Below are 13,526 nucleotides of genomic sequence, written 5' to 3'. Positions count from 1 at the left end.
GCGTGTCTCGAACACGCGGGCTCAGGCAATCCACTCACCTCAGCCTCCCAAAGGCGCGGGATTACAGGCTGAGCCACCGAGCCCGGCAATACAATAAATTTTTTAAAAAAATTAACCAGGCGTAGTGACACATGCCTACAGTTCCAGCTACTTAGAAGACTGAGGCAGAAGGATCTCCTGAGCCCAGCAGACTGAGGCTTTGGTGGTCGTGGGTGTGCCACTGCACTCCAGCCTGGGTGACAGAGTGAGACTCCGACTCAAACAAAAAAGTCTTCTTTTCCAACATACACGCTTTAGAAAACATGTGACTTCTTTCTCTACCTCTCTAAAATATATATTTAATAAATATATATTTAATATATTAAAAACTAAATAAGCACTATAGGAAGTTTCTTCAAGGGCCTGGGGCCATCACTTTGACACATAATCATAGAAGAAGACAGCTCCTTCCTCTCCTTGTTTCTGGAAAGGAGCCTAACTCCAGCTAGTGCCTGGCTGCAAATGCAAACCTGTCATAAATATACAAGAAATTTTTTTTTTCTTTTAAAGGCAGTCGACAAACACAGGCAGCTACCCCAACTACAAAGTGGTTTTAAGATGAGCTATGTAGCAAACGGTGCTATCAAGTTCACTTGAGAACTAGATGCTGTTTAACTTGAGAATGTATATGTAATAGACTGTATCCAGTTAACCATATAAAAGAGTAAGATTTTCTTCTGTCTTTGCAATCTCATTAGCTTGTGATGTGCAGCACATTTCAGTTTAATGTTTATTCCATCTTTTTTTTTCTTTCCTACTTCCATAAAGAGGTTTTCTGGGATGGCAGAAGATTTTGTATTTCATTATGTTTCTGCAACAACTACTCTTGCAATTCTTAGCCAATGTTCTTATTTCTAGCAAATATATTTCTATTGTTCTTAAGAAAATAGTATACAAAAATAAAATATTCAGTCAAAATAATAGTTTATATGTAGTTTGAGGGAGAGGCACTCAACATTTAAGAGATTATAAAATTATAAATTTGCACACAGATGTTTAGTTTAAGAGGAAAGTAAGTGCTTAAATGAGGTATAGCTCATCTATGGTATTGCCTTACTAGGTAACCCTAACCATTATGCTTCCACTCTTCTCCACATGGAAGCTCTCCCCTTTATGTCTCCTCTTTCCCTCTACTCACTCCTCTTCACTACACATTCTTCCTCCTGTCCTTTTTATTCTTTCTTATCGTCTTTCTTCAGCGTTGCATAGTTTCAGAACTGGTCCTTAATATGTTCATATCTTAGTTTCATGACAAAGGAAGTAAAAATACATTTTCATAGAAGGAAGCAAATGTATTTTCATAGAAGGAAGCAAAGCAGTTTTCAGTCATGGGAAAGTATGGACTTTCGAGGAAACCCATCTGAGCTCTCCCATTTGCAATCAGAATGACATTGGACAGTGCCTCTCTTGCCCCCTTCAGGCAAGAGGTGTTCCTATTTTGACGGATGCAAGTCTCACTCTGGCTTTCCTTGTGTCATGGTGCTCAACAGAGAGGCCAGGGATCAACAAGCCATTCCTACCCGGAGACTGTGCCATCTCCTCCCTTTCTGAACCATATTCTAAGTCCTCAGGACGGCAACCCAGGCCTGCTATCCGAGCCTACATGAGTATCTTTCTCAAGGCCTTCTTCCTCAGGTGAGACTACTTTGCCAAAGATAAACCTCTAGGTCTGAGGGATTGCCAGGGGTTACCCAGTGTACTGAAGGAGATGGACTGAGAAAGGTAAGCTGGGGTATCCCTCCAAGTATGACACAAAAGCAGAGACAGGAGCAGAGGTCTAGGGACCTTGACAAGAGCACGGTCAACTCTGTTCTTGCAGTGAATTCCAATGAATCTGAAAATTCTGCATTGGAGCCAGGTCTTCCATACTGTATTCATTCATTCATTCATTCATTCATCCATCCATCCATTCATCATTCAAGTACTTCCATGAATGTATTTTTGTCAAGGGAGAAAAAAACACTTTTTATGTATTATTTTGTTCTTTTTATTTATGTCATTTAATTATGAATACACCCACATTTATACTCTGGACTCTGTGCCCCTGGCCTATCCTTGGACAAATAATTTAATACTTCCAAAACAAAGTTTCCTACCTACTGAACAGGTACTACATAATAAAAGAGGATAAAATAATATTTACTTCATAATCGAATGATTAATTAAATGAGAGCATTTAATGAGATGAGAGCAACTAGCATAGTGTCTTACACATAGCAAATATTTAATTGGGATGGTTTTTTAAAATATATTTGATTTTTCTCAGCAAACTTGTTGCATCAAACGCACTTAGATTCCTTTCATTTCATTTACTTAACTCATGATGTATTCACTATCATGAGTCATGATCATGATGTACTCATCATACCTCTTCTGAGTTCAACTCCAGAGATATATTAGATCTGTCATTTAATTAGACCAATATTTGCTCTGAATTTCTTCATTCTGATGTTGAGATGAATAGAACTGATATTCTAGGCATGTAGTGTGCCATGTTTGTCTTTATTAACTCTCTTACCCTTTTAGTTTTTATTACATAAAACTTGCTCAGCAATATTTGCTATTGAAGTTACTAGGAGTCACTTTGTTTTCCATATGTACCACATATGCATAACAGTACTTCCTCCGCATAACAGTACTTCCTCCTGCCTTATCTCTTTAATAGTCTCAGTTCTGTGAGATAGATACTTTTCTTCTTCACCTTGTGGATGAGGAAATAGATATTTAGAAGAGTTTGAATAACTTTTCCAAGATTACCTGGTTAGTAAAATCTGCCCCCAAAATTATTTTTATCTTGCGATGTACACTGTCTTCATCTTGTCTAAAGATACTTATACTATGCTTATACTTTATACTATACTTATACTTTATGTTATGCCTATATTATGTATGAAGATAAACATGAAATATTTTCATCTTACTTTATAACTCAAAGATAAATAAAATGCGTTTGTCTTTTTCATGGTAAGGTCATATTACCTTTGCATACATTTTACACAATTATTAATAGTTAGAAGGGTTTGTTTATACTTTAAACCGTAGAACGGAATAGAAAAGAAAAATTAAAGTAATTCTGCTTATTCATCCCTAACTCATGGAGTGAAATTGCTGATCAGAGAGGTGAACATGACTGAACTGTGTGGATGGAAAGATCTTAAAAGTAATGAGAACAAGCAAGTTATGTTATCTCAAGTCAAAAATATGTTGTAAAAGTCAATGGAATCAAAAAATGTGAAGTCTTATAATGACCTGTGGATCTTTTTCGCAAATGTGTGAGTCTCAATCTCATTTAAGAATGAAGAGTTTGGGAAATAACAGTACCCTGAAATTTGTCCAATTTTATTTTAGGTGGTTGGGTGGTTGGTAGGAGTTTTTTTGCTTGGCCTTTTTATTCAACCTGTGTAGCTTTAGCTTTGGAGACCCCCAAATCTCCCCCAAAAAATACCCAGACCTGGAAGTTCACCCCTGAGAGAGACAAATAAATTCAATTCTCAGAATTTCAAAGGACTTCCAGAGAACTAGAGAATTCCAAGTGTTTCTTTGCCTCATTCTGATTTCAGGGCTTCTAAGAGAATGCTGAAGATGCATACGCCTCCATTTATTCAATGTAGGAAACAGATTTTGTATACTTGGAAGCAGAGAAACTCTTACTATGTCACTGTGATGAGACTTAATATGTCTTGTCCATAGTTATGAACAGATAACTTTGCTGTGCTCATGAGACAACTGTGCTACTGCTTAATCTCAGTTTGTTTTATCACAAAGAAAACATTTTTCAATTACATTTTATTGTATTTAGGTGGTAGAACGAGATGGGAATCTCAAATACCCTGTAAGAAAAACTCATGAAAGTAACGGGCTATTTTGATTGCTGTGTACATTAAATCAGAATGAAATGACATCTATATAGATATTAGCAAAACTCTTATATTTGGATTTAAGTAAAAATTCATAAAAGCTGTCTTGATTATTTGCTGTGGCTTATTTTTCATTTTGGTGAGTAGAAACATTTTTTTAAATAGATAATATTCAATCACCTGAAGAAATCCAGTAACACTGTTGGGACCAGTATTGATTTTAGTTAAAATAGATCACTAAGAAATTAATCTTGGAATAAAACACAAAAGCATATTCTGCCAATAAAAATACAGGAAAGCAAAACTTTAAATCTACATTTGCATTTTTTCTTATGAGTTTAGGAACTTTTAGAAAAAGTAGCCGGGCTCGGTGGCTCAACCTGTAATCCCGTGCCTTTGGGAGGCTGAGGTGAGTGGATTGCCTGAGCCCACGGGTTCTAGACCCGCCTGGGCAACTTGGTGAGACCTCATCTCTACAATAAATCAAAAATTAGCCGAGCGTGGTAGCGCGCACCTGTAGTTCCAGCTACTTGGAAAGCTGAGGCGGAAGGATCGCCGGAGCCCAGCAGGTCGAGGCTGCGGTGGCCGGGAGCGGCCACTGCCCTCCAGCCTGGGTGACAGAGTGAGTCTTCAACTCAAAAAAAAAGAAAAGAAAAAAGAAAAAGAAAATAACCAGCACAATTTTCCACTTCAAATTTCACCTCTTTATAAATACTGGTTAAATATCAAAATGTCCAGCCCAGATTATACAAAAACACATCAAAGTATGCTTGCTTATAATATTCAATGATATTACAGCTTTAACCTTTTAAGGATTTTCCAGGGACAATATGCCCTCTCTTCAAAGTAAAGCACCACCACTATTCTGCTTCTTTGAAGTGTAAACAGTATAAGACAATAGAATAAAGTAATTTACTTGAGCTGCTCTCTGCTATTTTACCATCTGAGGAAGAAAAGAATTGCTATCATTAGCAACATCTTTAAATAATAGAATTGCCAATAGAAAGTGAATCTTGATTAGGGTCATTTCTTGTCTTTGAAAGATATTTCCAAAGGGTTCTGCTCATTGACTTAAATACTCAGGTATGAATGTAATAATTAGCCATTGACCATTGTGTAATTATACTCCTTCAGAACACCTCCATAAAGGAAAAAGGCTGGGCTAATCTTCCAACCACTCTGGAGCACAGTATAATTGCATAAATTAGAATGCAGCAAAATGCAGTAAATCTTGGTTGACTGAAAAGATGATTCAAAGCATTAATTACTATTCTATTGGTAAAATGCAGAAGTTCTAGTTAAAAGATATTTTTCATGTGATTAAAAAATACAGAATAAACTAGATTTAATAAAATAGCTACAATTTCTATTTTACAGCTAGATATCAAAATTCATGTACCCACAACTTACAAATTATTTGAATGTTATGATTGCAATCAAGGTAAATTTTCTTCATATTTAAATAAATGACACTAAATTTGCAAACTGTCAAGCTATTGAAAGTATAACTGGGTCAAAAACTCACAATAAGAATAAGTAGTTTATAACAAATTTAAAAACAAGTATTCTTATTAAGTTAGATTTACAGATATAAAAATATTTTTATCAAACACATCAAGAAATTAGTTCCTAAAATAATTTTCTCCACAATTATATAAAATAAAATACTAAACAATAACAACAGAATTTTGCCATAAAGTTGCATGTTGATTACATATTCAAGAAACCTCAAAGACGTTTTAGTAACATTTTTATTTGAGGACTTATAGCATGGCAGTTTGTTTTTAACATTCCTCTATGCTCTATAATCTTCACAAATTTTCTAAACTCAAAATGACCACATTATGCAAATAAAAAGACAAGGCACATGGTCTGGTACTAACATAAAATTTTAGAAATTAGAACTAAAATTCAATTCAGAAAAATCCAGAACTTATTGTCAACCAACTTATCCCAGAAATAGAAGGCCCAGCAAACTGAGCCAGTTAAATGATAAAAGGTTTCCCATGTGTTCTGATAAATTGTTGTCAAAACGAAATTGTATGTACTTGCATAAACTTGCACAAACAAATGCATACACACATATTTAGCCAAAGGCTAAGAAGAAATGGTTTATAGATATAGTTTGGAGACACTTAATATAGAAGTGTCTGAAGAAAAATTGCACAGTAATACCCTCCTTGTTGGTTAAATACCTGATAAATTTTAACTATCACAAATGTAGGTGAGAGTCAAGAAGTTGTCCCCAAATCCCCTTGCAGCAAATAGAGGCATCACCAAACCCATGCAAGAACTCTTGATTATTCACTTTATCTAACAGGAAAAGTTTCTCAGGGGCTTACTCTGAGTGCACATTCATACCACAGGTACAAGGCTAATGAGCTTGGATCGATAATGTTTTTGTCCCAGTAGGCTGAAAATGACAAGTAAGCATTGGAACTGAGTGCTAAAAGTAGACATAACGATCCTATTAAGATATAGGGCTAGATGTTGAACAGAAGTGAGGAAACAGAAAAGCAAATCAAAGCAGACACAGAAACTCAGAAATCATCTCCAGTGTAGGAAAAAACTGTCTTGCACAAGTCAATAGATTCAAGGGCATTTAGGTATGGTACTTAATCCAATAGTGGACATAAGTTTTCATATCTTCAAAAAAACATTAAACTATGTTCACAAGCCCCTTGTTCTCCTGGATAAGAAGTAGGGTATCTGTGATTTATTTCGGATAGTTTACTTGCAAAACATTTGGTTATTTTCATGTAGAAAATTCGTGTATGCAAAATAAAACATATAGTCATAATCCTAAATAATTTTATTAATTTAAAACAATATTTGTGCTATTTTTTTTGAATCAGGGTCTCACTCTGTCACCACAGCCTCAATCTCCTGAGCTCAGGCAACCCTCCCACCTCAGCCTTTCAAGTAGCAGGGGCCTGCCACCATACCATGCAAATTTTTTATAGAGATGAGGTCTCATTATATTGCCTAGGTTGGTCTCGAACTCCTGAGCTCAAGCAATCTTCCTGCCTTGGCAATTTAAAATAAATATATACTGAGTACATGCTCCATAGCAGCCACTGTTCTTGACATTGTAAATTCAGAGTGAACAGCGTAGATCAAAGCCCTGTCCTTGAGGAGTCAGAATCCTGTGGGGTAATGAGGAGTTGTGGTAGCTCATTTACAAAACAAAGCCAGCATGTAACACATTAATATTTTTTGGTACCAAAATCAGACTCACAATGCACTGTGATGTCTTAAAGTGGGAGGCTGAGGTGAGTGGATTGCCTGAGCCTGCGGGTTCGAGACCCGCCTGGGCAACTTGGCGAGACTTCATCTCTACAATAAATCAAAAAAAATTAGCTGGGCATGGTAGCGCGCACCTGTAGTTCCAGCTACTTGGAAGGCTGAGGCGAAAGGATCACCGGAGCCCGGCAGGTCGAGGCTACGGTGGCTGGGAGCGGCCACCGCACTACAGTCTGAGCGACAGAGTGAGATTCCAACTCAAAAAAAAAAAAGTGAAGATTAATTCCTGATAGATACTTACCCGATTTTTGTCTGTAAAATAGGGCTTCTACATCTATTAAAAAATAAAGAAACAATAGCAATTTATTTAATAATTCCCTATGATATATTTTAAGACTATTAGAAGCAAGATTTTTTTGTATTTCCATTCTTCCCTAAAATTAAATATATGTAGTTCACTTTTTAATATCTGATAACTATTTACTATTTTAAATATTTCTTTATTCAATAAAACTCATCTACATGATTTAGGTAATACATTTACCTACCAACATACTTAATATCAGAGTTTTCTGTGTCAATTCAGTTTTGGAAATATGCATGACCAAATAAATTATATTAATACTTGCAAGTTAATATTAGCCTATATTTTATACCTTTTGCACACTATCACAATTTATGATCTAAAGTTTGTTTTCTGATCTAAATTTCACCTGCTTTTATTTCTCCTAAACATCTTCTGGGTAATGTGTTCAAAAGAAACAAATTAGACAAAAAAGAAACAAGGGGGGAAAGGAATCAATTGTATGAATTTTACTCAAATGAGAATATAGGATAGCCTAGGAAGAAAATAAAATTTGATTATATATTTCTATCTCTTGCCAGTTCTATATCTTTTAATAAACTTCTTTTTTCTACTTAATTGGAAAACTTTTTTTTTAAGTTTTTCTTTTCTCTGCATAGTCATGGTTGGTTAAACAATGCAAATATTTTTTCTAATTGATTATATGGACATGGCCTAAATATCTGTGCTCACCAACTTCCAGTCCTCAAATTTTACTGTCTTGTAGCCTACTGCAAATGAAGGGAGTCTGTGTTTGAAACATAAACCCACTGACTGAGAGCAACAAAGATTTATTTCAGCTAAGGCACCTGGAATTTCTGCAAGAAAAGTTCTCCAGGTATGTTTCTTAATTTCCACTATGGCCTCATAAATAAATACAAAAAAATTTTTAATTTTGTTAATAAATAACCAATCTATGGAAAACCTATTAAAATACTCATAATCACTTAATTAATTAATTAGCTTTCTAAAATAGCCAGGGTTATAATTAGTTTAAGAAATGTTTCTTTTGATGATAATCTAGTTTTGTAATTGGTGGGTTTTTTCCTTTATCTTTTTTCTTTCTTTCCTCCCTCCACTTTTTTGTTTTGTCTTGCTTTGTTTTTGTTTTGGGGTTTTTTTTGTTGTTGTTGTTTTTTTGAGTTGGCATCTCACCTTGTTTCCCATGCTGGAGTGCCGTGGTACAATCACAGCTCACCACAGCCTCAACTTCATGGGCTCAGGTAATCTTTCCTCCTTGCTATGTTGCCCAGTCTGCTCTCAAATTTCTGCTCAAGTGATCCTTCCTCCTTAGCCTCCCAAAGTCTTGGGATTAGAGGCATGCGTCACTGTACTCAGCTAGTGATTATTTCTTGATTTGTGAAAAACATGATTATCTGTGTTTGGTCTTTAGCCTTAATATTAATTAACAGGATTAACAGAATTATCAAAGCATAAACTGAGAAAAAAATGAGTAACAAACAATAACACCTTATATATCTTATGTCAATTGTTCAGTAATATTTCTAAGCAGTTGTAAATTTATCTATGTATATATTTACAGGATTATCTCATTTTATTGTGCTTCACTTTAGTGCACATCGCTGATACTGTGTGTTTTACAAATTGAAGGTTTGTGGCAACTCTGCATCAAGCAAGGCTATTGGTACCATTTTACCAACACATTATGTACTCACTTTGTGTCTCTATGTTACATTTTGGTAATTCTCTCAATATTTCAAACTTTTATTATTTATTTATTTAATTAATTAATATAGAAAGTAAATTAGAGAGAGAGAAATAAAAAGGAGTTTTACCTCCCCAAGATGGGGAGGAGGCCAAAGCTGGGAAGCATGGCGACAGCCATATCTCAAAGAGCACAAGGCCACACCAGAGTCTAGTAAAGTAATGGCCTATTATTCTATTATTTATTATTTATATCTGTTGTGGTAATCTGTGACTAAAGATCTTTGGTGTTACTATTGTAATTGCTTTGGGACACCACAAACAATGCTCATGTAAGATGAACTTATAAGTGTTTGTCTTCTGATTGTTTCATTAATCAATCTTTTCTTCTTCTCTCTACCTCTCTTTAGCTCTCCCTATTTCCTGAGACACAAAAATATTGAAATCAGGCCAAATAAAACCCTACAATGGATTCTAAGTGTTCAAGTGAAAGGAAGAGTCACAGATCTCTCGCTTTAAATGAAAGTCTTGAAATGATTAAGTTTAGTGAGGAAGGTATGTCAGAATTCGAGGTAGGCCAAAAGCTAGGCCTCTTGCACCAAACAGTTATCCAGGTTGTGAATGCAAAAGAAAAGTTCTTGAAGGAAATTAAAACTCCTACTAAGTGAAATAGCCTTAATACTAATATAGAGAAATTTTAAGTGATGTGGATAGGAAAAAAAATCATCTACAATATTCTGTTAATCCGAAGTCTAATCCAGAACAAGGCCCTAACTTTGTTCAATTCCATAAAGGCTGAGAGAGGTGGGGAAGCTACATAAGAAAAGTTTGAAGCTAGCAGAGGTTGATTCATGAGGTTTAAAGAAAGAAGCTGTCTCTATAACATGAAAATACAAGGTGAACCAGCAAGTGCTGATGGAGCAGCTGCAGCAAGTTATCCAGAAGATCTAGCTAAGATCACTGATAAAGGTAATTACGATCAACAGATTTTCAGTGTAGATGAAACAGCCTTCATTCAGAAGAAAACACTATCAAGGTCTTTCATAGCTAGAGAAGAGAAGTCAATGCCTGGCTTCCAAGCTCCAAAGGACAGGCTGATTCTCTTGCTATAGACTAATGCAGCTGATGACTTTAATGAAGCCAATGCTCATTTATTGTTCTGAAAATCCTAGACGCTTAAGAATTATTCTATATCTACTCTGCCTTTGCTCTATAAATGGAAAAACAAAGCCTGGATAACAGCATATCTGTTTATAGGATGAATTATTGAATACTTTAAATCCACTACTGAGACTTAATGGCTCAGAAAGAAAGATTCCTTTCAAAATACTACCACTCATTGACAATGTACCTGGTCACCCAAGAACTCTGATGGAAATCTACGTGGAGATTAATGTTGTTTTCAAGCCTGCTAATACAACATAAATTCTGTGCCCAAGGATAAAGGAGTAATGTCAACTTTCAAGTCTTATCACTGAGGAAATGCATTTACTAAGGCTATAACTGATATAGATTATGATTCCTCTCATGGATCTGGGCAAAGAGTATCAAAACCCTTCTGTAAGGGATTCGCTATTCTAGATGCCATTAAGAACATGCATGATTCATGGGAAGAGGTCAAAATATCAGCATTGAACATTGTTGGAATAATGAAAAATGACTTAGAATACCACATAAATTTAGTTGATAAAGCAGCTGCAGGGTTTAAGAGAATTGACTCCCTTTTTGAATGAAGTCCTTCTGCAAGTAAAATCCTACCACAGTATTGCATGCTACAGAGAAATATTTTGTGAAAGGAGGAGTCCATCGGTGCAGCAAAATTCATTTTGTTTTCTTATTTTTAAAAATCTCCACAGCTACCCAAATCTTCAGTAAAAACCACCCTGATTAACCAGAAGTCAATAACATCAAGGCAAGACCTTCCACCAGGAAAAAGATTGTGACCTGCTGAAGATTTAAATTACCTTGGGATTTTTAAACAATAAAGTCTTTTAAATAAAAGTATGTGCATTTTTACACAAAATACTATTGCACACTTAATAGACTGCAGTATAGTATAAAAATAACTTATATATGCACTGAAAAACTGAAAAAAAAAAACCTGACCGACTTTATTGCAATATTCACTTTATTATGGTAGTCTGGAACCAAATCCACAGTATTTCCAAGGTATGCCTGTATCCATACTAGTTAGACAGGATTGTTAAAGCTAAATTAATACTCATTAAGATGAAAATTCAGTTTTCTTAAATATTATCCTACTCTGAAGTGTAAGAAATATTTCTAGGAAGAAACATGTTTGAAGTAGAAGACACTAAATATTAAAAAAAAAAGATATGATATGCATGGAATCCATCAAATTTGAAAGGATTCTTTAAATTATTTCCTTACCTTTGCAGAAGACACAAAGCACCACAACCAAGTACGAAAAGACCAACTTCATGGTTGTGATTCGGGACCTAGAAACAGAGGTTAGTCATCCTGGAGAATCAGATCCACAAGAGCCCGTCTAACCTGGGTTTTTATGCTCCCTATACCACTGTCTCTCGTCATGAGCTAAGTGTGGTAATCTTGGTGATGATAGAGAAAAGGTAAATATCATAGCACGACAAAGATGAAATCCATCTCAAGTCAGTGAAGTGTCTTATATCTGTGACATATTCTATCTTGGACCAAGACCAGCTCACATCAATCCCAGAATATGCCTTCTTGCCGCCCTCTGCAAACAGCAAAGCCAGGAACTAAAAGCCTCGGGATTTAAAAAACCAAATAAACTGAGAATACACATTTATCTGTCCCCTATTAATCATTGCAGAAGTCTTAATACCTCAAGAAACTCAAATACTGTGATCAAATATTATAATTGTCTCTCCCTTAACAAAAAAAAATGTATTTTAAGGTTGAACCTACACTGAAACAAAGAAATCTTTACTTATCAATATGTTAATAGGCATTTTCTTAGAGAAATATGTAAGTATCACATAGTTATAGACACACCAAGACACATAAATGCATTATAGCTTTATTATTCATAAGGATATACTTATTGACATACATTTTTGCTTTATAATTAGACATATAAATAAGGAGAAAATATATAACAATGAGAACATCAGAAAAAGAATGTTTTATGACAAAATAAATTTAAATAGAGAACGTCATTTATGAATTACATATCCAGATATTCTGGGTGGAGTGAGAAGTTCAAGTTAGGATCTCGGAAGAGAAGATCTAGTCTATACTGAACTGGGTAGACAGGACTGACAATTGGAAGAATCTCTGGTGCCAGTCAGGTAAACTCGGAAAATGGAAGGACCAACTTTACAGCTTTAATGATGCCATCTGCTTCTCACCTGCTCCAAATCGCTATCAAGAAAAGACTTCAGTAGCTAAAGTGAAAACAGCCCTTAGTGTATTCTCCCCAGAAATCAGATGAATCTCAGGACAGGAGGAAAAGATATTGACCAACATCTCTTTCCTTCCCTTTATCCACTCCTCATTTCTCAACTAACTTAAATGAAATAAATGATGGCTACCCTTTCAGAGGGTCTCACCAATGCATCCCAAATGCTTTTACACATGATCCTTGCCCTACCAAATCTGCTCAGTCTATTTGTTGAGTTATCAAATTATTTTGAAAGAGGACTAAATTTACCAGATTTAAATATTTTGATTGCATTTGCCTATTTAAGGTAGTGCATTTACTGAAGGCATGTGATTTTAAATCTGACACGTAGGTACCAGAGTTTTTACTGTGGGGCAGGGATTTGGAGTTGGTTAAATAACAGGTACATGAGTGTGGGAGAAGAAGGCTCATTCCAAAAACAGAGAAGGGGGTAAATAAAGCTTGTAAAGACTAAAGACTAACTTCACTGAATGTAATTTTTCCAAAATCCAGCCCTCATTGTTTCACTAATTCACAAGTGAATCAAGACTTTATGTTGAGTTTTCTCCAACACAGTACAGTATAGTTCATGGGGAACATTGCCCTTTGAGATATATGGCTGACATTAATAATGCCATTTATGATGTCCTATATTCTACATGACTTCGTTGTAAAGAAGATTTGATCTTAGGAAGCCCATTTTTCAGATATTCATTGTGACATAATTACTCTGCTGTATGCTTAACAGTAGGCCTACATATGTATGAGACTAGAAAGAAACATAAAATTATTAGGGACTGTTGGACAACTAAGGATATATGCACATACAATATTTTAATAAACAAGGTTGAAGTGAAATGCATAGCCTTCCACTTCACTCAAAATAAAGCCAATAACATTTATAGGGCCTATAAGGCCCTGTTCCACCAGCCCCCAACTGTCTAACTTCATCTCCTTCCTACCTGCCCTTACTTTTTCCTCTCAAGCCTCAAAG

The 13,526-nt window shown here is 35.3% G+C and overlaps 1 protein-coding gene across 1 annotated transcript in view; it reads right to left on the bottom strand.

Annotated features, from left to right (window-relative positions):
- Positions 1–11,590, bottom strand: part of MUC19 (mucin 19, oligomeric) — a 180,393-nt gene extending 168,803 nt beyond the window's left edge. Inside the window, exons 1-2 of the mRNA XM_021714400.1 lie at positions 11,539–11,590; positions 7,441–7,473 (exon numbers count right to left, since the gene is read on the bottom strand). Coding sequence (XP_021570075.1) covers positions 7,441–7,473; positions 11,539–11,590 — 85 coding nt within the window. The remainder of the gene's footprint in view (positions 1–7,440; positions 7,474–11,538) is intronic.
- Between the last annotated feature and the right edge of the window lie 1,936 nt (positions 11,591–13,526).

Source organism: Carlito syrichta, unplaced genomic scaffold (assembly GCF_000164805.1).
Source record: "Carlito syrichta isolate Samal-C Ts95f unplaced genomic scaffold, Tarsius_syrichta-2.0.1 Scaffold305642, whole genome shotgun sequence".
NCBI lineage: Eukaryota > Metazoa > Chordata > Mammalia > Primates > Tarsiidae > Carlito > Carlito syrichta.
This window is presented reverse-complemented; position numbering and strand designations above follow the sequence as displayed.